Source organism: Blennius ocellaris (assembly GCF_963422515.1).
Source record: "Blennius ocellaris genome assembly, chromosome: 7".
NCBI lineage: Eukaryota > Metazoa > Chordata > Actinopteri > Blenniiformes > Blenniidae > Blennius > Blennius ocellaris.
In genome coordinates this window covers 22,853,936-22,878,746 of record NC_137656.1, presented here as the reverse complement: position 1 = coordinate 22,878,746, position 24,811 = coordinate 22,853,936, and the positions used below count along the sequence as shown (strand labels likewise).

The 24,811-nt window shown below is 40.9% G+C and overlaps 2 protein-coding genes across 2 annotated transcripts in view; one reads left to right on the top strand and one right to left on the bottom strand.

The window, feature by feature from the left end:
• The window catches only part of adgrd1 (adhesion G protein-coupled receptor D1), a 34,544-nt gene extending 19,824 nt beyond the window's left edge, over nt 1-14,720 (bottom strand). Inside the window, exons 1-13 of the mRNA XM_080498908.1 lie at nt 14,646-14,720; nt 14,504-14,540; nt 14,124-14,240; nt 12,414-12,536; nt 12,149-12,325; nt 9,897-10,154; nt 8,654-8,721; nt 8,046-8,189; nt 7,888-7,938; nt 5,581-5,704; nt 5,183-5,290; nt 3,852-3,927; nt 2,965-3,106 (exon numbers count right to left, since the gene is read on the bottom strand). Of these exons, the coding sequence (XP_080355034.1) occupies nt 2,965-3,106; nt 3,852-3,927; nt 5,183-5,290; nt 5,581-5,704; nt 7,888-7,938; nt 8,046-8,189; nt 8,654-8,721; nt 9,897-10,154; nt 12,149-12,325; nt 12,414-12,536; nt 14,124-14,240; nt 14,504-14,540; nt 14,646-14,699 (1,479 nt within the window). The 5' untranslated portion in view covers nt 14,700-14,720. The remainder of the gene's footprint in view (nt 1-2,964; nt 3,107-3,851; nt 3,928-5,182; nt 5,291-5,580; nt 5,705-7,887; nt 7,939-8,045; nt 8,190-8,653; nt 8,722-9,896; nt 10,155-12,148; nt 12,326-12,413; nt 12,537-14,123; nt 14,241-14,503; nt 14,541-14,645) is intronic.
• A 1,604-nt stretch (nt 14,721-16,324) lies between these two features.
• Nucleotides 16,325-24,543, top strand: stx2b (syntaxin 2b). Its single transcript, XM_080499803.1, has 11 exons — nt 16,325-16,390; nt 16,495-16,569; nt 16,874-16,973; nt 17,691-17,765; nt 17,863-17,936; nt 18,446-18,554; nt 21,853-21,926; nt 22,116-22,253; nt 22,863-22,973; nt 23,217-23,331; nt 23,491-24,543. Exons 1-10 carry the CDS (start codon nt 16,361-16,363, stop codon nt 23,310-23,312), a joined length of 882 nt encoding a protein of 293 aa, XP_080355929.1. The 5' UTR covers nt 16,325-16,360; the 3' UTR covers nt 23,313-23,331; nt 23,491-24,543.
• Nucleotides 24,544-24,811: the final 268 nt, after the last annotated feature.

The window sequence follows — 24,811 nt, the reverse complement described above, 5'->3', positions numbered from 1 at the left end:
CATCTTCCAATATAGATTATTGACTCAAGCTGAACTTTATTTGGTTGATCGTCACCAGATGATAGATACTGCTGCTCCACTTTTAGTAGGTTTTTTTTTCTTTTTTTATGAGCACTTTCCATTAGTGGGGCCTCCACACTTCTGGTGAATATCTTAACTTTTTTTTTTTTTTGGGGGGGGGGGGGGGATCTGTGTTGGCAGGTCTCTATTCACACCTTTGTTGAGTTTTATTCAGTTTTTCTTTTCCTTTCTTTCCTATCTTTCATCCCTTGCACCAGTAAATCAACTTTTGCCACACTTGTATTACATTGATACTTATATTCATGGTGTCACATTGCTTTGTGATCCAACTGAGTGGTCTGACTGGGAATAAATGCAAACAGACATGGATTTCATGCTTTATAGGATTTCTGTATATGCAGCAAAAATTAAAACCAAACATAAAAGAATCCATAAAAAAAATGAATCAGGTTTCCGGAGGTAAATTAAAAATAGCCTCGGCCTCCCAAAAAGCCAAAGATGAAAAGCTGAAGCATTTATGACAAATTCTTTAAAGTTAATAAAACTGTGTGGTACGACACTACAAATGACCGAGAGGTGTTTGAAATGGTGATCTGAGAGACAGAAAGTGGCCACCATCACTGTACTGACAGTTGGCTCTCCTTATGGAGACCCTGAACTAACACACCACTTCATAAAGTCAGGCACCCTTCTCAGAATCTGTTTTTTAAATCCTCGGTTTTGACCCTATAAATCCTTTTTGCTCATGAAATCAATCTTTCCATTCATTCACTTCATACCATCCGTGTGATGCTTTGCTGGAAGAAAAGGACAGAGAGGAGGTGTCAGCCTTTTTTTTTTTTTTTTTTTTAAATGCATGTATTAATGTTTAACTACAGACCCCAGTGCCTCCCATCCTCTTTTTTTTTTCTTTTCTTCTTTTCTCCTTCGGCCTGCTCAAACTGCACCGCTGTCAGACAGCCGCGATAAATCACCAATGGAGCCAGGGTCCAATCAACACCACGACCAAATGGCGTGAGAAAGCATGTGGGCCTGCAGCAGCCTCGATAACACCTTGTCAGGGAATCAAACCCGCTCCGCGCCACAGTGAGTGCGACGGCGACGCTGCAGCTCTGACTCAGTCCGCCGGGAATGACATGACCTCAGCTGGCATCAATCAAAGCAGCAAGGTCACTCAGACATCGACCACATGGCTTTGACCTCGGCAGTACGTGCCACAACACTGAACTTCTCAGAGCTTGGTGACTCCATGAATCCTCGCTATGGTATGTCTTCATGGCAGATGTCAGATAGTTGAAAACGGATGAGCCATGATGGTAGTTGGCTGTTTCTACACGGCACATAAGACTCGCTGAAGCAGCGTGAAAAGACAGATTAGGGAGCCGACACATTTCTGCTGTACGCACCACCAGCACACCCGCTACGTTTTAATGAAGTCACCGAGCCCGTGTCTGAATGAAGAGGTCGGCTACAATTCACCGTGGCTTACCCAATGCCCGAGTGCATCTCTGACATGTAGCTAACTTGTGCGGACTGTAAAGACCAACTTAAACAACGGGAGGTAATGTCTGCCACATACCGGGCGAGCCGCCCTCCCTGCCTCCAAACACAAGGAGGCGATAAGTATCCGCCGACTGCCAAAGACATTATAACTCCCAGAATAGCAACTTTTTGACTTAATCCAACTTAGGGTCTGTGTAGCAAACCAGCAAAAGGATCATTTCTGGATGCCATCATTGCCAAAAGTTCCACGTGCCAAACTACAACGCAGCTCCTCAATATAAATCGTCGTCTGAGCTCTGAGCTCTGGCATGGTGTGTGCCAATCAGCACGCGTTACTAATAAGTAGAACAGCTTATTTGTAATGGAGTAGAGTGGAAAGAATGCGAGAAACCTGATTTATCCTTACATCAGAGGTGAAGGCAACCCGAACCAAAATAGAAACACCTTGCTTTAACAGACGGCTGAGCATCTCCAGCGCTCCTATAACACTGGAGATTTTAAGCCCTCTCCCATGGTGTCTGCTAAAACAAACAAAGTAATCACTGTCACAGGAACCAAGCCAGATAATTACGGCATAAACATTTATTTCACCGGGGAAATGAAAGCAAACAAAGCAATATTGCCATGGTTTCATGATGCTACATGGGTTTCTGTTGTGCTTTTACGAGTTGGAAGAAAAATAATATTGCATTGGCATTCCACTTCTGTAGAAAATGAGTAAATATTGCAGGACATGTAAATGATAGAAGAACCATAATATGGTGGATTTTAATTGACTGCTTATGTTAACTGCCTCATTAACGCCGCTGGATAATTTTCTAATACACTATTAACACAACTCATTTATATGAAAAGAATGACCTCAAAAATTCTCATGCATGAATGTGAAAAATCATGGCAGCGAAGTATACAACCACATTCCCCACTTTAAAAGGTAGCAAGCCAAAGCAATGCACGATTTTAAGTTAATCCTCATTATTAGTTTCAAATGCATTTTACTTGGAAAACTGGCACAAACCTTGTCGTAAAGCCCCAAAGGGAAAAAATATGTTGTTAATAAAGGAACGTTATTGTTCCTTTCAAAGCAAACTGAGTTCTGCTGTTCAAACGTCCATAATCAGCCTCCTTTCTGGAAGCCACATGATCCAAGGAGGAACATTTAGGCAGCCTAATGAAAACCAAAATAGGCCTTGCTCTTCGTGCCGGTGAAAGCATAGCTGCACAGGCCTCCGTCAGTCATAGTCACTCTTCTTCTTACATAAGAGAAAACCAAAAATAGATCTAATGGATTTTCGGATGGAGGGATTTGACTACTGGAGCCACAGGCAAGCCTGGGCGCTCCACACCAAACAAATGCCAGCTCCAACAGGACAAATCATTTCACAATAATACAACCTCACAAAAAGAGGTAATACTCATATAGGTGTAAATCATTCTTACCAGGACGTGGGTGAGGACAATCTTGATGAGCGGCGCTCCGGATAGGTTGACCGACAAGGCCGGCAAAGGCTCCACTTTAAGAGATATTAGACGGCTTGCTACCAGGATCTTGTGATCCTTGAAATCGGTGGCTTCATTAATCCTAAGGGAGAAAAGAGTTGTGTAAATAGAGAATTAGAAAAAAATCATTTAAGATGGACACAAGGTGAATAAAGAGGTCAATCTGGATTAATCAGAAAATTGTATTTGGAGCTAAACAAACTATCTCTCAACAACTTTAATCCCTGCTGTCATCTGGCTTTCACATTTACACATAAGTGCTACGCATCGAACCAGAGCGGTAGCGTTTAGATGGGACTCGGGCTATTTGTCTATTTAATGAGTTGCGCTGACAGTAGCTCTTCAGGATCATCTGATATGTGACATTGACATCACACAGCCACCATCCGACCGTCCTGCTACAAAGAGACCTCCTCATTGGGAGTTGGTCACAAACATCCACATTCAAAATCCTCCGCTTTCATTTTTATGGAGTACTAAGTAGCTAAAACAGGCGTGTTTATCACCGTTATGTCACATTTGGTCAACATAAACACGGACGCACAACTGGAACAAACTGATCCAGTGATGAGACGGTAAGTCATGAGGGGGATGGGCATGGGGAGCTATTAGCAGGGTGTATCAGTCAGCAGAGGTTGAGTGTTGAGATGAGAGATAGACAAGAAAACCGATAAGGCCTTGGCTCCAGGCCTTGCAATGCAGGAAGCTGGGGCGCCTTGGTGCCAGTAGACCTGTTTCCCCACACAGGAAGTACAAAGAGCTTTTGGAAAAAAGAAAAGAGAAGGAAAAAAAAGTATTTGGCATTGGGTGCGGCCCTATTTGCCTACCTGGTTTTGATTGGACTGATTTCTTTGTAGTAATTCTGCATGTTGTGGTAGAAAAGTCCAACGATGGTGGTTTGAGCTGAGGGGCAGAAGACGACATGCCAAGGTTGAATGTGGAAGGAATGGGCAGAGGGTTGCAAATATAAAGCAGTCCTGCGAAAATGCTCACAAAGTGGGGAAGTTAATTATCATGGCCTCGCCACCACGCACTGACACCGGCAGGCTAATGGGCCAGCCTTATACTCACACATGGGTGAGAGGGAGAGCGCTGAAAATGGACTTTGGGAGACTTATGAAACATTTACATGACTTCACTGGAGAGAGCGGGAGGTCTGGTCCCCCTCCCCTGATCTGACCTATCAGTCAGCTCGGTCCCACCTCAATACTGCAAGATAAACAATCAAATTGGAGGAAATCCTTAATGGTCCTGTTCCTCCTTTCAAAGACCTTTCACTCGGGACCCGCTGACTACAACAACAAAAGCTTACAGATGTTAAACAAATGAATTTTCAACCTTCAACCAAAAAAATTATTTCAACAGGGGGGCCTCCTAGCAGGTCTCGCAAGAAACTATGACATAGCTGTTTGCTTGTACAAGTCTCTAAAGAAAAACAAAAAGAATCAGGAAAAAAAACCCAACAACAAATCACTGAGATGTGTAGCATTCTCCTTCCTCACTGAGATACAAAAAAAAAACTTCTTGGAGCACTTTGTATCCAGAGCTGTGGGTTAATTTGATCTTGGCTCTAAAATGCCAGGCTATAACATATACTCCATTCCTGAGAGTAGTCATTAAATGAATTATTAAACCAGTATATTCTAGTGTTTGTATGGCAAAACAGTGCATGCAGCAGCCAGGTGGAGCCAGGGGAATCTGACCTGAACGAAAAAGTCAAACAAACAGCGTTTTAATGCTCACTGTAATTACGGCACCCCCACCCCCCACCCTACTTCGCTACGAGGGTCGATCCTTTTTAACGACAGAGGAAAGTGAAGAAAAAGTGCTGTCCCTCTCATTCTCTCTGTTTTGAATAAAAGGGTAACTGCCAACATTAAAGTCATAGCTGGGTTTCTACAGCACGCCATAAAGCCACACAAAAGCTCATCACACTCCTGTCCTACACTGAGTGCTATGTTAGTAGTCCTAAATCTTGTCGTAATAAATCACTGGCCAATAACAACAGCAACTCAGCTGGGCAGTTTTGCCTTGGCTGCATCAGTGAACAAATAATATACAGTGCAATGACGCTAGTTTCCAAACAGAGACTCATGGCACCAAATAACCTCTTTGTTTTAGTTAATGAACATGTGAAATCTGCAGTATTTGCCCTTACATTGCATGGCCAACGCCTCTCCAGGCACGGAGATGTAGTTCTTGCCCGCTGTGGGGAAGCGGTAATGCTGTAGGTTGTAGCTTTGCGGGAGCTTCATCAGAGAGTAATCTGTGGGAGTCAGAGGTTTTTCAAAGGTGAGAGCTGTGTTAACAAAAACAAACCAATAGGCACGAATCAACCCCGGTCAGCTCTGCCTTGGGCGTATCAAAGATATGAGGCGGCCCCTGGGACAGACACACAAACAAGCTCAGTGGCAAACAAAATATCATGCGAAAGAAGACTTGTGAGAGGAAAAGTAAACCACTTCTCAGATCACTTGCATTTGTCTCATGAATTGGAAAAAACAAACAAAAAAGTGATGTTGGTACGTCGTTACGGCGAGCTGACACTGAACTGACCTGCAACCAGAGACGTCCCACCCAGGGAGATGTGTGAGTCGGGGCTGGGCTCCAAGTTAGTCACCATGTGATCCATCACTCTGTCCACCGTCTCAATCAGGCCACTGACCACCGGTGTGGACTGCTGCTCAAGAAACAAACGTCAGTAGAAAGATCACAACGGGTTCACAAGTGTTACAATTTAATTTCCGGAAGTGAATCATCACCACCGATTCGGTCAGGCTTGAACGTTTAAATTCTTCTTCCCGTCACAACAACAGTGTCCTGGTTTATGTTTTTCTCACAGTTTCTGCTTCCCGATTCCCACACTGATCCCAGTTTTTGTGCAGCTCTGTCATTTAATTGATATCTTCACTTTTTCCTCATCACATTTGTGTTCAGCCTGGTGGTCTTCCTCATGGAACACTTGTGTCTTATTCTCCTCCAAATCCCCTGGTGTGAAACACAATGTGTGAGTTTAGGAGTCTTAAACGTTTATTATGCTACACTGCAAAGTGGATTTCTTCAACTTGCGTACGACAGCAAGTCTGACTGCACAGCGTCACACTCAAATGAATCGGAGGTGACACCCATTATGACGGCAGTATGCAAGAGTGACCCTGTCATCCTGTGTGAATGTCGTAAAAGTACGACACCAGCAGCCTCAAGAAATACATGAAAACACACGTTAAAACAATTGATCCATTGTTCCTGTTGGATTTATGTACATGTAAAATGTTTTCTGTTGTATTTCAAGTGGTCGTGAGGAGTTGTAGTTTGTAGCAGCATTCAGTGAGCAGTATTGTGACTGCCGTTGTCAGATATTTGACACTGTCTCAGGCTGTCTCACGACCCTCTTGTACTATGTCGTGTATTAAACACTTAATCAACACCTAATCCTTATAACTCCTTTCCAGTTAATCAGCTGGTATCTCACTTTTTCCTCCACCTGTTTTATCTTAAATATCAATTTTACTTCACGTTAATTCTGTTTTAACGTATCATCATTTACCTATGGCATTGACATGATAACTAACTGTTGCCCTGAAGTGATAAAAAGCTCATCCTCATTTTCTTTTTTTTTTGGGGGGGGGGGATATTTTTTATAGATATACTATATAGGATGATGATCATATTCTTTCAGTTTTTCTTATCTCATGTTGCTTCAGCAGATTGATGTTTGACTTAGCACAGGTTTTCTTTGTCACACAATCCTTCCTGGAATTCAGTAGGAGTTGAATTCAAACCCCAACTTTCCATTCATGTTGTTACTCTCATTGCTTAAAAGGGACACCTCACTTCACTGAACTGGATGAAGAGTGTGGAAGACAGATGGGTGTATGAGGTACCTGGATACAGAAACAGGTGAGCATCTCAGTTTGGGTGATGTGAGTCTTTGAATAAATGTGTGTAGGAGATTTGAAAACAGTTGGAATCAGAGAAGAAAATATGCTGTTGGCTGCATTATTGGAGCTCTGACAAAATGTTTATGGAGCTTGGCTCTTATGCTCTGTGGAAAACTTTCTAAACATTGGTCAGTCCATTAATTGCCAAGAACAAACTAAAAAGACACAGTTAAGCTTGTTATGCAGGTGCCACTGTGACTTCTTTGCATTTAGAAATAAAGCTAAGAAAAGGAATAGTTATGAATATCAGAGTTATGTAAGACAGCAACAGCAAAACCCCTCAGTGTATGGCTATGTCAACATAAGCTATGATGCCTTAGAAAAAAAGTATAATTCAATGATATAATGAAATGACATAATACCCCTTTACATATATAATGTGTACAATATTCAAGTCAGATCAAATACAACTTGCAATGCCGTTGAATTCAATTATTAAGTGTGAATTCTGTGTTATATTATATTCCATGCAAAACTTCATAGCTTAATAAGCCTTACCACACAGGAGACTGAACACTGCAGTGTCCAAGTTTGATGTGAACATCTGTTTCAGCTTGTTTCCACAAAAACAATTGCGCTTCTTTCTGAGCACAGTGTTGAAACCACACACTTGTGTTTGTGTATGGGTGCACAGAGAATTGGATGACTGGACAGTGGAGGACGTGACCAATGCACATGCAAGTTTGTGTCGTGAGGCATGTGATAGCGAGCAGTACAAGCGTTTAACTGTGTACTGGGCTACATACTGTAAGCGTCTGTGGCTATACTGCCAGTTACGGTTACTGACTTTGGGCCCCAAAATATATGCCACATCAAAATCTGAAACTCGTTGATCCCCAAAGCGCACTGGATTTAGGTAATCGCAAAACGTTGTACTATGTCATATTTGGACAACGTACAATAGCAGCGTGAACTCATTTACCTCGGGCAATCCTGGAGAGGACAGCACTTCTTCCACACTTTTGAGAAAAGCCTGGGTGGAAGAAAACAGACGTCATTAAACCGGTTGCATCATATGAACATGGGTGGGCACTGTGTCTGTATTTTGTAACAGTAACATGTGCGTTGTGCTCAGAAGACCTGTGTGAGGTTGTTGGCAGTGTTATGAGGAATGGTCTTGTTGGGCAGCGCCTTCAGGAAGCCCAGTACTGGTATGGACTCGGGACCCTGGGAGCTCCGGACCTCCTCTCGATCGCTGACGGGGAGACTCGCTTCCGTGGCCGTCTGAAAGGACACGGCATCACATATTATGAGAGTTTCCGAAGGAGCACTGAGCTCCAACAAACACAGGAGTTTTAGTGACCGATAGCCCGAATTCAGGGAATTCTCTTTGGATAAGTGATGCAGTGGAGTTCCTATCCAGTCCGGTACCCAATAGGGAACCATTTTATGTGAAGCAGTGAGCATCTGTCTCCACTATCGTCTGTTTCTCTACCTCCAAAGGTTGAGTCCTCGCACATGTGTTCCCAATGTTTTTACCATTCATCATCAAAAGGAAACAATGCCTCAATAAGTAATGAACTGTTAGAACGGATTTGAGAAAAATGGTCTTTAACTCAATTTCATGATGTCTTTTGTGCTTACTTTGGCTCACAACATGGCTGCAATCTCTTATACAGTTACTATGTGCATGATGTATTTTTGGGGAAATCCCCCCTGAAATGGGCAAAAAGAAGAGCAACACCTACGATTGTTGGTGCAGTAGAAAGGACTTCTTTAGCCACGCTGGGTGTTGTGAGCGGGATCATGGCCTGCCCTAGAAAAAGAAAATGCAAACCACTAAATTGTAAAATAGACCTTTAAAAAAATAGGAATAAATTAGGAGCTACGCTGTTGACCTGTGTAAACTGCTACAATTGCCTCTTTGTTTTGTTTTTTGACGGTCGTTGAGCCTGACCAGGGCATGCTGCTGGATCTTATCACCATAAATGTTACAGCTTGGCTGTAGTGCCCAGTCATGAAATGAGATGGATTACAACCTCCACAAAACCAGGATAATCAAGCACATAACACCCTGCCACGGGCTTCTGTCCGGAGCGTGTAGACTTTTTATGTCTTTGCCGTCAATTAATGAAAACAGCATTAACCAGCTATCTGAAAATTGCCTTATATGGATGTATATTAGAGGTATCAGCTGAGACATTCCTGTTCTTCTTTGGTGCAATGTCACATTTAATATGGGTGCTCTAGAGAAGAATTTTTTTTTTCTGTAACCATAACAGTAAGGCTCTTTATGTCGAGTGAATATATTACTTTTGTTAATAACTATGTAGGAGAAATGAAGGATTTGTGCACTTTTTCAAATGTCCAGTCGAAGGACCAGTTGAAGACAGTCACCACTAAACAGGAATCAGTAAGATTCATGCACTGCAAAAGGTGGCTAAACTTGCAACCTACATTTCTTCAATTTTCAAATTACAACAGAAGTCACAATCATGGATAATCCTGCCGGAGTGGCCAGTATTTAAGAATTCTCATAAATGTCAACTCTATGTCCATTTATGGCACGCCGCTGACCAAAGGAGGTAAACAGAACAAAAACAGACAGGAGTCTGGGGGTTTTGTCCTTGCGTGTTGCAACTTGTCACATTAAATCAAAATGATCTGCCCCTTGCAACTCAACAGGCCTCTGCACACATAAAAATACTTATAAGGCAGAACTATGTGAGATGTGGCACTTATATGGTGTAAGGTCATGAAAATGTTTAGTGCACGAGAGCCATTTAGCAGAGAGGCAGAGTATATTTGTATCGTTTAATATCTTGTAGTTATGCATGGATGCTGTGGGCGGAATGTGGCGAGGATAAAGACGGAAATTGCTTTTTAACCTCTGTTTCCTCAGAACAGAGTTAGAAGGGAGGAAGCTCTTTAATTGTTGTGCCATGTACTAGAAAGACAGGAAACCCTCTCCAATAGAGCTTGGTGACATACCTATAGCGGCATTGTAGTAGAGCATGATCTGTTTTGGTGGAAGGGCCCGTTCCCAGATAACAAATTCATCAAAGGCGCCGGTTACGTAGTGGCCGTATGCCCTGTTGTTGCCGGTCCCAATGACCAGGTCAGGGTAGGGGTCTCCATAGTTCTCTGAGACACTTCCCTCAGAGTCACCAGCAGTGAAAGTCCCATTGATGTAGACCTTAAGACCGTTACTCTTTGTCCATGTAAAGAGAATATGTGTCCAGTATGGACCTGATAGAGGATAACAGAGACAGAAAAGAACAAAATAAATGACATATTTATAAGGATTGATATGGAATGTAAATAGCAGAGAACACTCGAGGAGGCTGAATATAAACAGGCTGGTGATAGTGCTCATGTAATATACTAATGGTTCATGGGTTCGTTCAATAAAGACGTGTTGAATTCTGGTGCTGATGTGCCAATGCCTTGCATGTTTTCAATTGTCTCTCTCCTGTAATGCACTTGATTGTAATGAGTCACTTGTGGTCTGGCTTGCAACATGCAGAATTCATAGACAATCTGCTCATTAGATTTAATTGTATTGGAGCAAGGGGCCATTAAAAACTTGCAGGCGGTCACAGTTTTGGACATGTTTTAACACCTACCATGTTTGTCATCTTAGTCTAACATGTTGTTGCTCCTCAGGTTGCTGTTTCACATTTTAGTATGTTAAAAGCCATAGGAACAATTATGTTGCATATAGAACCAACTGAAACACCTAAAAATAGAATTTGGAATGGTTAAAATATGACCATTCTTCACATAAATCAAGGCCTTGCTAAATGAGCTCTCGTTGCATCAGTCTCCATCCGACACTTCAGTACTGGACAAATAAAATTATCAACATGCTCTGTCAAGAAAAGCCTTTGCACCGGAATCTGCCATCCAAACACGATCATGCTAATAGTTCTCTATCTGCGGATGGATTTGTTTGTTTAATTATTATTCTGTGGCTTTTGTGATGCTCGTAGGGAAAGCACAAAGAGACACTCGTCTAAACATACTTGTGAGCAGTTTACAGTTATCGATTAACTGAGAAAGCATTTATTTGGACAGTGAAAATAAGTCAGAGTTACTGGAGATAACCCATGCAGGCTCAGGGAGAACATGCAAACTCATCAGAGAAGAGACAGACCTGGAACTGGAAGGCAAATGTTTTAACCAACTAAACAGCCTTTCTATGCATCAATAATATTTGGAAAACTCCCCAAAAAACCCCACAGACACAGGGAGAATGTGCTAACTTGAGCAAAAGGACTCAAACCTGGAAGCAGACGTGTTTTCTGCGTAAGGCAAGAGTTAAAAAAAACAACAACTCCACAACTGTTGTCTTTCCATTTAATTTCATAACACAAAGAGCAAGGAACTGAATGAACTATACAAAAGCTAGAAAAGACAGTTAATTTACAGCCTGAACGAATATCTGCCAGAGTAGTATACCAAACTAACCACATCTTTTTCATCTTTATTAATACAAACATGTGAAAAAGACACCCCACCCCCCCACCCCATCATCTTCCTTGTGAAGAAATATTTCTCTATGTATTGTAGATTGCAATATTGTCTGCCTTCTTCTCAATGACACAATCATTGCATCCTCAGGGTTTACCCTCAAAGCTTGTGTGCATTTGAAAGTGGGAGACTTTGACATTCAAGTCCTGAACTTTTGAAATGTCACACTGTATGTGAAACAGATGACATTTGAGCCTCAGTAAATGGAGGAACTGGAGACTGAATTTGGTTAATACAATTGTGAAGGAAACCCTGAGAAACTTAAGCAAAAAAATAAAAATAAAAAAAATGTCAAAAGTAATTGGCAAACTAACAAGTGGTAAAACGTCCATGTAAAGCTATTCCATTTTGTGAAAACATTTTACCAAATCATTTCATCTGATTAAAAGACTAACTTCATTTACGGAAATCAATTCCAACTATTGGTCACACTTTTGACTTTTACCGCAGTTCACATTTCTTTTAATTTGATATTCACTAATCACCGAACATTATTGGATTTGACATGGGAAATGACCGCATCTCCTTCAAGTTTTAGGCTTTCAGTAAAAATCTGGATTGTGCCAAATCAATTATCTGTGGCCACATCTGGTTTCAGTTAACCAAACAATAAATGCAAATACACAACTAACCATTTATGGTATTTAAAGACCAAAACACATTCCTCAGAACAGCCGATGTAAAATTAAAGTCAAATGCAACCACAGTACCTGGGACTCTGATGTTGGCCTTCCATCTGTGGTTATTGCCTCGAGTGTAAAACTCTACAAATCCAACAAAGGGATTCGCGTAGACTGAGAAGCCATTAGAGATAACTTTTCCTCCAGAGGACACAGCGAAACGTGATGCCTCTTCTTGGTTTTTCCAAAAAAAGGAGAAGGTAATTCCTAGAAAATAATGAAAATTGAATTGAAGCCAAGAGGCAGGAACAATCTGGAAATAGTTTGTGGTTTGCACACAGTGAGGCGCACTCACCCTCAGGACCGCACAAAGTGGGGTCGCTAATACACGTGTTCTGGTAGTTTCCAAAGTGGAGAAAGGTGCCGCCATTATCTCCATCAAGGTAGATACCTTTGTTGACCATCCCCTCCACGATGTCTGCGACACAGCACAAATCACTTAGTTTTGCTTGAAAACAATAAACGCAGTGTATTTTGGCTTAGTGATGTGAATACTTTGTTTGGCAACTCATCAATAGAAGGGTTTTTATAGCATTTTTGTCTGTACTATAACAATAGAAACACAATACTACAGTTCCTTTTTTGACTAACCATAAAGAACAGCTAAAGTTAAATGAAAGTCCAAAGATTCCCTTATGCTGTGCTGCAGGGGCAGAAAACTGGCCACGAAGAATAGAGTGCAATGCTCAGCTCAATGATGTGGAGACAGAGGAAAACACACAGCCGTGGGTGATGCATAAATGAATTTGGGTGATGGAGAAGAAAGAGAAAGTGGTGGATCCTCACCTACTGTTGCAGAAATGTTAGTGTATGCAGAGTCATTGGTATACACATAGGAAGAGTTATGGGAAGAGGGGAGCACAGTGTGGTTGTGGATTCTGAGAGCTGACAACAACAAAAGGACAACAGAAAGACAAAAAAAAAACACAGTAATTCACGTCAATACAGACACAAAAGAGGAGACACAAGAGAAGAGCAGGGAAATGGGAGGGACGTGCGGCACAGGTATGAGACAGAGTGATGCTGAGCTGTGTGCACGGTGGCAGAAAGACTCCACACATCATGCTCAGGTCTATACCCGATCCCTCGACAACTTTGAGCACATTTTCCATTGAACCTCGTGCTGACAACATTATTGCGAAATGTATTTAAAAGATAGAATTGTCACTGATCAAACCATAAAGAACGTATTACAACTTGAACCAAAATGGTATTCAACTATGCATAAAAAACAAGGAATCATCAAAACGCTTGTTCATTTTTTCTTTCAAATGGTGCCACATCTTCAGGAACATGCATTTGTCAGATGGAACATTTGTTAAATCTTCTCTGCAAAGTTGCCAAACACATTTTCTTTGCTTTTGTAATCACATTTTGAGACGTGCAGATGTCTGTTTTGAAAACAGTGGCAATCAAATCTCCACAGGACCAAACAAAGAAGACAATTCTCTCCAGAATGGGTTATCAGACTGCCTCCATAATTTGGGAGTGGAAAGGAGGGACCAGCAGCCCTGATCGGAGCCCCATTTATCAGCTCATGGAAGAGTGACAAACACAACCACCTTGGCTGATTTGGTTGAACAATGGGATCCATCCCACACCAGCGTGTGAGCAGACTGGTGACTACCATGAGGAATGGGTGTCAGGGTGTTGTTTGTTGAATTAATAAACTGCTGGATTGGTAAAATGTGCCTTGTTTTTTTTTTTTTATTGCGGAGACCAAACATCTCTGCTTATCTTATGAATGTTCCTCACAAATGTGGCTCCATTAGAAAGAGAAATAATCAAGCCTTCCAGTGTCATCTGATTATTACATGTCATAAAGAAATAATTAACTAAAAGCAGGATTTCTTACATTTTTGTAATATATACTGAAATGTTTAAGATAAAAACAAAACAAAAACAAACAAACAAACAAACAAAAAAACACAGCTGTACTTTTTTAAACCATGGCTGAAAAAATAGCGCATTGAATATACATTTAGTGATAGACGGATGCACATACTTATGTTACTGCCGTTAACATAACCTGGTCTGTTTCCAATTTGGTCCCACAGCTCATGGATCCCGTCCACCTCATCGAGAGGCCAATAATGCGAAGCAGTGGCCAACACCTGCAAGCCTGGACGGAGAGTTCACGCGTAAACAAGCATCCAACAAGTGTTTATGTAATTTCTGGCACTCCATTTATTAAACGGCTGTTAACGAAAGTAAATTAAGCAATGGCACATGTTGCATATGCAGCAGTTTGATACAATTTGTAGTCTGGGTGGAAGTAGACAGTGGATTTCAGTCGAAACTAACTGACATAACAAGTAACTGCATATTATAATCTCGATAAAAGACAATAGCCATGCTTGATTTATCCAAAGACATTTTTACTACCTGGATGCTTGGCAGGTTGCGCCACCTGAGCATATACCTGCGAAGACATGCAAGCATATTCTTAAAAAAAAAAAGAGAGAGAGAAGAAAACCCCCCACGTGGGGAACGTTTATAAAGAGTATGGGTGTTTTCATGAACTTACCTTAATACAGGAGACAAAAGCTGTAAAAAGATGAATACGTAAACAAATTTCCATAGCTTCTGTGAAATATAGTAGATGAATTGTCTTTTTCTAATGCGATTTAATTCCCAGCATGAAAAAAAGTCCAAGAAGAGTCAGTCATTATTCCAAGAGAATAAAACTTCAGATCAGTCCATGTGTCCAAGGTTTAATTAGAAGAGGGGGGGGAAAAGAACGAAAAGAATAAATAACAACAAGAACAGGCTGCTGAAAAATAGATTCAATTTAGAGTTCGAGAAGGAGGCAAAAAACCGTATGAGGTTTCTCAGTCATGATGAATTCTGAAGATCCAATGTCCAGGCTGAAGTCTGTAATCCGAAGTCTGCTTCTTCAAATCAAAGTAGAAGTTGTCCCTTTGAGATTCGGTGCCTGCATCTGGAAAATGCAAGGAGAAGCTCCGAGGAGGCGTTCTGGTTTGTTGGACTGAACGTGGGAATTGCAAAACGTGATGTCATTTTTTGGATGTTCTGAGGAGGGGCGTCAAACTTGTGCGTAAAAGGCATTACTGATGCGTAATTGGAGATTGAGCGGGGAATTAATTAGATCAGGATCATGCACAACGGCATCCAAACACACACACACACACACACACACACACACACACACACACACACACACACACACACACACACACACACATACACACACACACACACACACACACACACACACACACACACACACACACACACACACACACACTGTACGGTTTGGGGTTTCAATTACAGGAAAACTCCCCAGACGCTATGAGAAGAAAGTGATGCTGTTCAGCATGAGTGTAGTTTGTTATGATCTGTTCTACTCTGACATAATTGCTCTTGTATATTGACTGTACTTTGTAAACACTTAATATATCTAAAACTAAATCACTTGAAATAATGTTTTTGCAATTGGATGAGAAATTCGTATGTGTATTTGTGTCATTCGAGGGGAAATCTGGATATTTTAGTCTGGCAGAAGAGTCTTTGACTTTATTTTTCTTGATTGAAGTTCCTGGATTACTTTATCAGATCCAGTTCACCACGCGCACAGGTGAGGGAGTGTTCAGGCGAAACCCTCGCCCACACAGATTCATAGAAAGGTAAACAGCGCCATCGTGCGGTCAGGTGAGCAGTAGTCCAGTTGGTCGTCCAGTGGGTTGTGTTGATCTATTATTTATTAAAGTGTCTCATATAACTATCACGTGGTGCTATTACCTTGCTGCCTGACTATAAATAAATAAATAAACAAACAAATAAACAAATAAATGAAGCGATCTCCATCTGTAAAAAGCCAGAAAAACACAGAGAGAGCGAGAGAGAGAGAGAGAGAAAGAGAGAGAGCGAGAGAGAGAGAGAGAGAGGGGGGGGGGGGGGAGGCGTTTCCCTGTGAAGAGGTAATGTGGATTATCACAGTTCGCGCTTGTGCAGTGAGGATTATCGACCAAGTTTACCACCGACAACCAATCCAGGATTCATTTCGCTGAGCTGTACCTTTTTTTTTTTTTTTTTTTAAATTGTAGACCCAGTTTTGAAAGGTTTGCAACTTTTACTCTGAAGACTTGTGTCACTTTTGATGCCTTGGGAGCCATTTGGCTCTGCGTCCTCCGCACGGTGGATCGATGTTTCCACACATGGAGACTTGTAGAATGACTCTTTACTAGAACTGCCTGACCAAGACACGAGCTGATCGGTGTAATGAAGGATCGACTGGCAGAGCTGACTGCTGTAAGTGACTTTCTTTTTGATGGCCGTCGACAGGTTAAACACCAGAAAGTCTGGCAAACATGTTTTTTTTTAATTCATTAATTTTTTGGTTGTTGTTCTCACAGAGTAGCGCACAAGCAGAGGAGGATGTTGTAATTGCAGTGGATAGAGATGGCTTCATGGAGAGTTTTTTCAGGAGGGTGAGTATCATTGTGACTGTTGTTGAGATACATCTCAGGGATGGGAAACTTTCATTGTGGCCAAGAGCATCTACCAGAAGGATTTATGAGACCGTTGACAGCTAATTTAATGAAAAAGACTAATTGCATGTCTATTTTTTTTGGGATAATTTTGTTCTCAGTAACAGAGGTTATTGTAAGTTATTTCAATTGATACCAAAATGTCCTTAACGTCACAGTTATATTACTGTTAAGCAATATGTAATAATTCTTAGATTTATGGCTCATTGGCTCATGTCTGAGTTAATTTGTTTAACTTGCTCAGGTGGAAGAGGTCCGAGGACTCCTTGATAAAATCTCCTACCAAGTGGACGAGGTGAAGAAGATCCACAGCATGATCCTGTCTGCACCCAATACAGATGACAGTACGTATGTGCTCCTATAAAACTATTAGGACTCATTTTCAGTTGTGCTTAGTTTAGTTCACACCTCGTCCTTATACCTTTTAGTGTTTTTGCGAGGCATTTTGATTTTATGTTTTTGTAACAGTTTGAACAGAGTTCAAACTTTCAGGGCTGAACATGCAACAGATGTGTCATTTCCTTTGTTTCATTTCCCTCCGTATTGTAAATGAAAGGCAGTCCGAACGGAAACCTGTGAAGGAAACAGCTCACCCATTTTGACCCAAAACCTCATGCTATTGTACTTTCTGTCTGACTTGTCCTGTTAGGAACCCATCAAGGAACTCAATATGCTTTTAGTAGCCATATATTAACATGGTTGGATTGCCTTCATTGAAAAAGTTTTATTATTTTGTCTGATAATGAGTTTCAGGCCTCTCTTATAATGTGTGTGTGAGCTGAGATGCTTCAGTTTAGAGCACTACACCATCATCAGTCATTGTGTTTGATGTAATTCCACTGTTTTAATATCCATGCCGTTAAAATGATGGCCAGACGAAGCCTTTCATCACGTCTGCAATGTTGCCTGAGATTTGTTGCCAAGCAACCTAATGATATCAGAGTAAATCTAATATTTACAGGAGACAGACCCACAGCGATACAGTACATCAGATGACCTTTTCATTGCCATAAACAAAACCAGTCTGACATTTGTTTGGGGTTTTTTTTTTGTCTGTGAAGGAACAAAAGATCAACTGCGCACACTAACAAGCGACATCAAAGGGAACGCCAATGTCGTGCGAACTAAGTTAAAATGTAAGTTGTTCAAATGTAACGTCTTTGTCACGCTTACATCTTTCACTGAGAGGTGTCGCGTTTCATGTCGCCATCATGACTGTTCTTTCCTCTGCAGCCATGGAGCAGAGCATGCCCAAAGACGATGCCGCAACCAGAACTTCTGTGGACTTCAGGATACAGAAAACACAGGTCAGGAACCATGAAACACACACACACACACACACACACACACACACACACACACACACACACACACACACACACACACACACACACACACACACACACACACACACACACACACACACACACACACACACACACACACACACACACACACACAGGCCAGTGTTTGCTCTGTGATGGACTGCTGGCACATCCAGAAGGTAACCTGCCTTCATATTCAACTGAGATCAGTTCCAGCGCCCCTCAACCCTGAGTGGGATTAATGAGACTGCAACACAGAGTGCTTTACACCGACTAATAAGAATAATCCCATTAAATATCTTCATTTAATGTATCTCATTCATAACTTTGCAAGAGTCTTTTCTTTTGATTGACTATTAAAAAGTACAAAACAAAATTCTCCTTCAGTTTTTACCGCATCTTCCGCTGACCTCCAACTCAGACTGTTGAGCCAATCTGAAATGCTTATAATTCATCACACCCTGCGTCCTTGTGTTTTCACTTGTCCTCAGTACACGGTGCTGTCCAGGAAGTTTGTGGAGGTCATGACCCAGTACAACGAGACTCAAGTGTTCTTTCGAGAAAGAAGCAAAGGAAGGATCCAGCGACAACTGGAGATAAGTGAGAGAGTTATAAATGGACTGAGGGAATTATGTGCTGCCTCTGTATAGTTTCTAAGGATTTGAAATAATAATCAGTTCATTTTGTCACATCAGTGGATTGTGTCTGAGAGATTTGTGCGGAGACGATCTAATATGAAAAGGTGGCAAATAAAAATCTGATGCTGTGTGAAGACTGAATGCAGGAAACAGACCACATCAGCTTCCTCTTCTCTTCTCTTCTCTTCTCTGGAGACCAGCTAATCTGTTGATAAACAGAGACCAGCAGCAGGGCAGGGTTTCTTTCAGAGCTGATTTACTGCAACTGCATAGAAAATCTCAATTAATAGGGGTATTTTGGTACTAACAAATCAGAAGGGGAAAATAAGCTTCCTGGTCCTCTCTGTGTGAATCTACTGTACGCCACACAAAAGTTAGTCAACTGTGCATTAATGTTCGTTTTTCATTTGTTGTCATTTTTTCTGTGAATACTTCTTAGATAAGTTTGATATATCCAGTTTTTCAGACTCAGGTGCATTTGTGTCCCTCCACACACGTTTGAGTAACGAGAGACAACAGTGAAAAGCAGATAAATAGGATTGACTTCCACAGTCCCTGCGGCGGGCATTAATGAGCGGCTCCAGTTCTCCACGCTGCAGACGGGAGCGGCTGATACTGGAGACGGCTCGCCGTGTTTGCGTTGCCCAGGAAACCGGGCGAGGGCTCAGCGGCCTGTTTAACAGTAGTTCACCTGTCTTTGACACGACCACACCGCCGCTCGGCGTGCGCTGTTCAGCCACGCCATTAAGACCCATAATTCAGAGGCGATAACCATTCTTTGCTCCTCGTCTGTTGATGGGCCGTGCTCTCGGTGTGTGTTTTGCTCTGTCTGGCTCTATGGGGAGCAGAAGGTGTGTGACACACAGTGAGCACCTGCACGGCGAGCTGTTTCTCCAGGGAGAGGTCTGCACAGCAGGAGGCATGACTTCAGGAAGAGAAAGTGTTCTGTTTATAGGCTTTCAGCAAACTGTTCCTGTTTGAGGGGTGCCAGCAGCCCCAGCAGGATAAGACTATAATTAAGCATTGAACTAAGAGTCCTTTCCAACAACTGTTGCACTGAGATTTAGAGTTAATCCCCAGAATATATTTCAATACTCTTAAGACATGTAGTTCTGAAGAGAACATTTTAAACAATGTCCTTCACTGCAGCTTACATGAGCTCTGACTAAAATGGGATCAGCTCTTTATACTAGATTCTGTTTCTTTCAAGGACACCATACATCTCTCTCTTTACTCAGGGGAAGTTAGCCTTGTGTTTATAGCAGCGTCCCCCGGGTTAACAAGGGAGACGCTATTTTTCTGTCAGCACAATCAATATAACAACAATCAGACTCCTTTGTGTTTTACTAAGCAGTTTTCAACACTACCAGACAAATTTATTACCTTGCAATTATACGTATAACAATATACCGAATATATTTTACCGGGGCTGAGCACAGATATTTGTAATTGACATTATTGCAATCACTGCAACACTCACAATGCTGTTTTGTCTGTTGAATGCTGGTTGTGTTTTTATTGGTTTGCATTCAGCAACAGCGGTAAAGACATATTCTGCAGACGAGAGTCCCAAAGAAGCAGCTTCATTCAGATAATTGATCTTGAAACAACAGGAATATGTTTAAGCAGTTAATCAACTTCTCCCGTCCACTGGCTGCCTATTTACTGTCTATTCCCAGATACTGAATCAGTGTCTGAAACAGAATTAAAGTATGTTAGGTGAAGAGACTCAGTTTTCTCCATGTGATCTATCTCTACTAGAAAACATTTTACACTTAGTCAAGCATATCCAGGTTGTTGTTTTTGGTAGGTGAATTTATTAAGTTCAATCGAGGACGGTTGTGACAAGTTGTGATCCTGGAAAGCCACCAACCTGCATGTTATAGGTGCTCAATGACAACTGAGTCTTATAACGTGTCGTTATAAAGCCTTTCAGAAAGCATGATTAAAAAACCCAGTGAATTACAATAAGGAAGCGTGAGTACAGGGCGAGATCGACAACATGCAGGACACTCGCCCTCCGGGATCAGGATCTGACACCACTGGCCTAAATCTGTGATCCGAGAAAGCACAGTAACAATGCAAAAATAGCCGGCTTTTGTTTACTATTTCCCCAAGTGTTATACACAATAGTTTTTCTTCCAGGGTTCACTAGCATCTACTGCATGGCTATTTCCAGTAATACACTGTATTGTAGTGTTTTTAGCCAGAAAGTAGTCCATCTAGAGATATTTGATCCACCCATCTTTCATGCGGCCTTATCCAAGTCACATTGATTATGTCTTCACTCGTAGTCAGCTGACCCAGGCTGACGATGAGTGAAGGCAGGGATGAAACTTGAACTGTTCCCTGTCCATCTCAGGACAAACATAAAGACACAGACGAACACACATTCAGAGCTACAAGCAATTTGAAGTCACAATGTCCCTCCTCCTCCCTGTAAGAGGATGCAAACTGCATAAAGAAAAGCTGCCACTTGAATCGAATCAGTGCTGTGAGGCGAGAGCACTAAACACTAGACCGCTGTACGGCCAAAGGTATTTGTATCAAGCAAAAAAAAAAAAAAGATTTATCCCAGAGGAATTTTTAGCTTTTATTTGCAATGAACCAAATTATGGCTGAGTTCAGTTTCCATTAGATCTGACCTTTGACCTTGTCAATCAGAAATTATAAGTCAATAAATAAAATAAATTGTGTGTGATGCATGCAATACACCTGTGCTTAATGTTATTGGTAAAGTGGATGTTTTTTTTTTTAATGTGTACTTTTTTTTTTTCTTATTTAAACCATAAGCGAGGAAAGATAAACAACTTTGTCAGGGATTTATTGTTGCAGGACGAAATGTTTTCAACTTCACGTGAACATTTGAATAATATTTTAGTAAAGTCAAAGATGAAGTGACTGTTTTAAGAAATACAATGTAATTGTAATTTAATAGTAATACCAAAGAACACTCACTGGTTGATAATTGTTTGGCCTTCCACAGCACTGCCTGTTTTGCATCTGGCTCTTGAAAGTTGATTGCCCAGCTCTTCTGATTAAGATGCTTTACTTTTAGGGTTGATGGCGTGTGAATAAACCTGCATTCAAAAAGACTTAACAAGTTAAACTCTTTTAAACATATTTTTATCATCCTTGCCAATTTTAATGGTTCTCAATCAACATGTAATCACAAAACAAAAAGACCTCTGTTCCTGGATGCTTCACAACATGCTGAATCAAATCCAGTTCCAAACTTTCTTCCATTTTGATGGTTTCAGCTGGAAGAGTCACCACCAGTGAGGAACTTGAGGACATGCTAGAAAGTGGAAACCCCTCCATCTTCACCTCTGATGTGAGTGTCGTTACATCACTTTACATTGCCTATTTGTTGCTGTGGGTAAAAGCCTATTGCTGCCATCTTGTGGTGGAAAAGTGAATAATTTGGGGTGGGGTCTTGTTTTTTCCACAGTTTATCGCCTGCAAATGTTGTACTCTTGACTTTTAGATTGTGTGTGTTGTTTTTTCTTCTTCTTCTTTTTAGATCATTTCTGATTCCCACATCACACGTCAGGCTTTAAACGAGATTGAGTCACGGCACCAGGACATCATTCGTTTGGAGACGAGCATCAGAGAGCTCCATGCAATGTTCATGGACATGGCGATGCTGGTTGAAACTCAGGTAAGATAAGGCGGCTTTATTTGTACAGCACATCAACAAACTGTGAGTAAAGTGTATGTGATCAATTTGCTTTTTGTGAGGCCTTGAGCAGCAGCCATCCCAATCAGCTGTAACCGCCTGATAGATTTTTAGGAACGCCAGTAAACGATTTGAAATAGTTTCCTAAAACCAACGGTTCTTGTCACGATCAACAGGTGGTATTAAGGTGTGTGTATTGTTGAGTTAATGTGGCTGTTAGGTTCAGTCAGAGTCCATGAAAGTTTCTGCCATTTTCACTGCTTTTCAACCTTATAGATCGAATAATAGCACTAAAGTTTAAACTTTCCTATTTGGCTCCAAAAACGACTACTTTAATTTGATCTCCGTGAAGCCGAAGAAAGTTCTTGCAAATCTAAGAGTTGACTTGCTCAATAAACTCACATGCTGTTTGTAGTAGCCTGAATTCTCCTGCTGTGCGAGTCATATAGATGTGTGTATCGTCTGCATAGTTATGATAAATCACAAGTATATGGTGAAGTCTCATTCATTCTTCTTTACGACAACTCATAAGTGTATGAAACTGGAATTTAGGTCAGATGAGTCAATTAATTTGGATATGTTGATTCACAGGGGGAGATGGTTGACAACATTGAGAAAAATGTCTCCAATGCAGCTGAATACATCTGTTCGGCAAAGGAAGAGACCAAAAAAGCCGTGAGGTACCAGAAGAAATCCCGCAGGGTATGTAGTCCTTTCTAACAATGTTCAACTGTCACATATACAAACATTAAACTTACAAACAATACTGGCTGCCAGTAACAATCGTCAATAGTGTACAACCCACTAAAACCATGGCATTTTTTCTACTAAACACATATTGTTTTTTTTTTTTATGGTAAATGTATGGTATACCATGGTAGTGGTTTTCAATGGTAAGTTGCATTTTGCTTCCGTTGAAATAACAGATTGTTCTTGACTTGACAGAAATACATTATCATTGCCTTTGCTCTGCTCATCCTGCTGGCTGTCATTGCACTGATTGTTGGCCTGTCTGTCGGACTAACCAAACCCCCCGTATGAGACCTCAGTCCTGCATGAGGTAACATCTTCCACACCACAACTTCACCAACAAAACATTCATTCATCTTTGGTACTAACCCGTCTATTTAATTCATTTATAGATGTATTTTTCAGCCAGTCTTTCCCTTTGTTTATCCTGATCTTTTTTTTTGTTTGTTTTTTCTAATTGTTTCCACAGAAACTTCTGCTCTTTGCCATGTGCGGAGGCCTCCTGCTTTTACTCATCATAATAGTCGGAGCGTTTGAGTAATGGATTTCATGGTTCACAACCTCTCCGCCGCCGGCGACTCTCGCAGTGATGAAGCTTCTACCAGCTTCACAAAAAGACCGCTGCTCTCTATTCTTCTGCGTTACACAGGGGATGTCTTGAATAGATGTGTGATGCACTTTGCACAAGTAACTTCAGACCTCATGGCTCCATGTTCTGTACAGCCAGCCCAAGACTCGCAGCAGAGTTTTGCACGGGTGTATTCTGCTTTGGACCTCGCCTTCTTCTCCTGATGACTTCAAAAGGAATGGTTTGACACTTTGGGAATTTATTTGCTTTCTTTTTTGAGAGTTAGATGGGAAGTTTCCTGAAGTACATGTATGTCTGCATGCTATGGAAGTTTTTCTTTAATGCTGCCACACATTTAGCACGCAAAACAAGAGGATGCGAACTTTCGAACGATAACACAGAAACAAGGTAAAAAAAACAAAAAAACAAGTGTTTTTGTTTGTTTGTTTGTTTGTTTGTTTGTTTGTTTGTTTTAACAAAATCAAGCTATTACATTAATAGTAAAGAAATGGGACATTAAGTATATATTTTGTTTACATTTTCAAGTGTATGCTCTATTAGCTTCAACATTTTTCATTATTTAGTGTAATTCATGAGAACTGAATGTAAAACAGCTCAGGAGTCCTTTATAAATAGAAACATTTTTACTTGCATACAGAGTTGTGTGTTTTTATCTATGTATAATTAGTGAAGTTGTTTTGTAGTAGTTTTTATGTAGAAAGTAGAATTTCACAACCTAGAAAGTGCCTTTTTACCATTTAATATGAACGCTTACCTTATTATATTTATAGAGGATGCTATATTTATTACAACAATTGTGTGCGATGACTGAAATACATGTAGTGAAAAAAGTCATGCAGTCATGTATGACTCTTGGATGATTATTTCAAGAGCACACTTCATTTTCGTCTTGTTTGTAACTTATCCCTTTTTGTATGGAAGGAGAATATTAATTTCTGCTCATTAAATGAAATGATTAAGCAGCCTGCAGAATGATTATTTGTATTGTTTTATTCATTAACTGGTTAAAAACAGCAGGATGACCCCCATATACTTTAAATTAATGCCCTCTAAATTGGGCAGCCAGAATTAATGTCACTTTCTCTCTCTCTTTTTTTTTTTATTTACCATTTTGAGCTTCACTCTAGAAGAGAACAGAAAGAAATGGAGGATGCTGTTTACTTCAAACCTAATGAGCACTTTGCACAAAGCGCTTGACTTC

What these genes read in the sequence shown, in the direction of transcription:
- stx2b (XM_080499803.1), top strand. Translation starts at nt 16,361, where the DNA reads ATGAAGGATCGACTGGCAGAGCTGACTGCT. An exon ending in CGTGCGAACTAAGTTAAAAT is followed by an intron (nt 17,766 to 17,862) that starts GTAAGTTGTTCA and finishes TTTCCTCTGCAG; the next exon opens with CCATGGAGCAGAGCATGCCC. An exon ending in CCAGCGACAACTGGAGATAA is followed by an intron (nt 18,555 to 21,852) that starts GTGAGAGAGTTA and finishes TGATGGTTTCAG; the next exon opens with CTGGAAGAGTCACCACCAGT.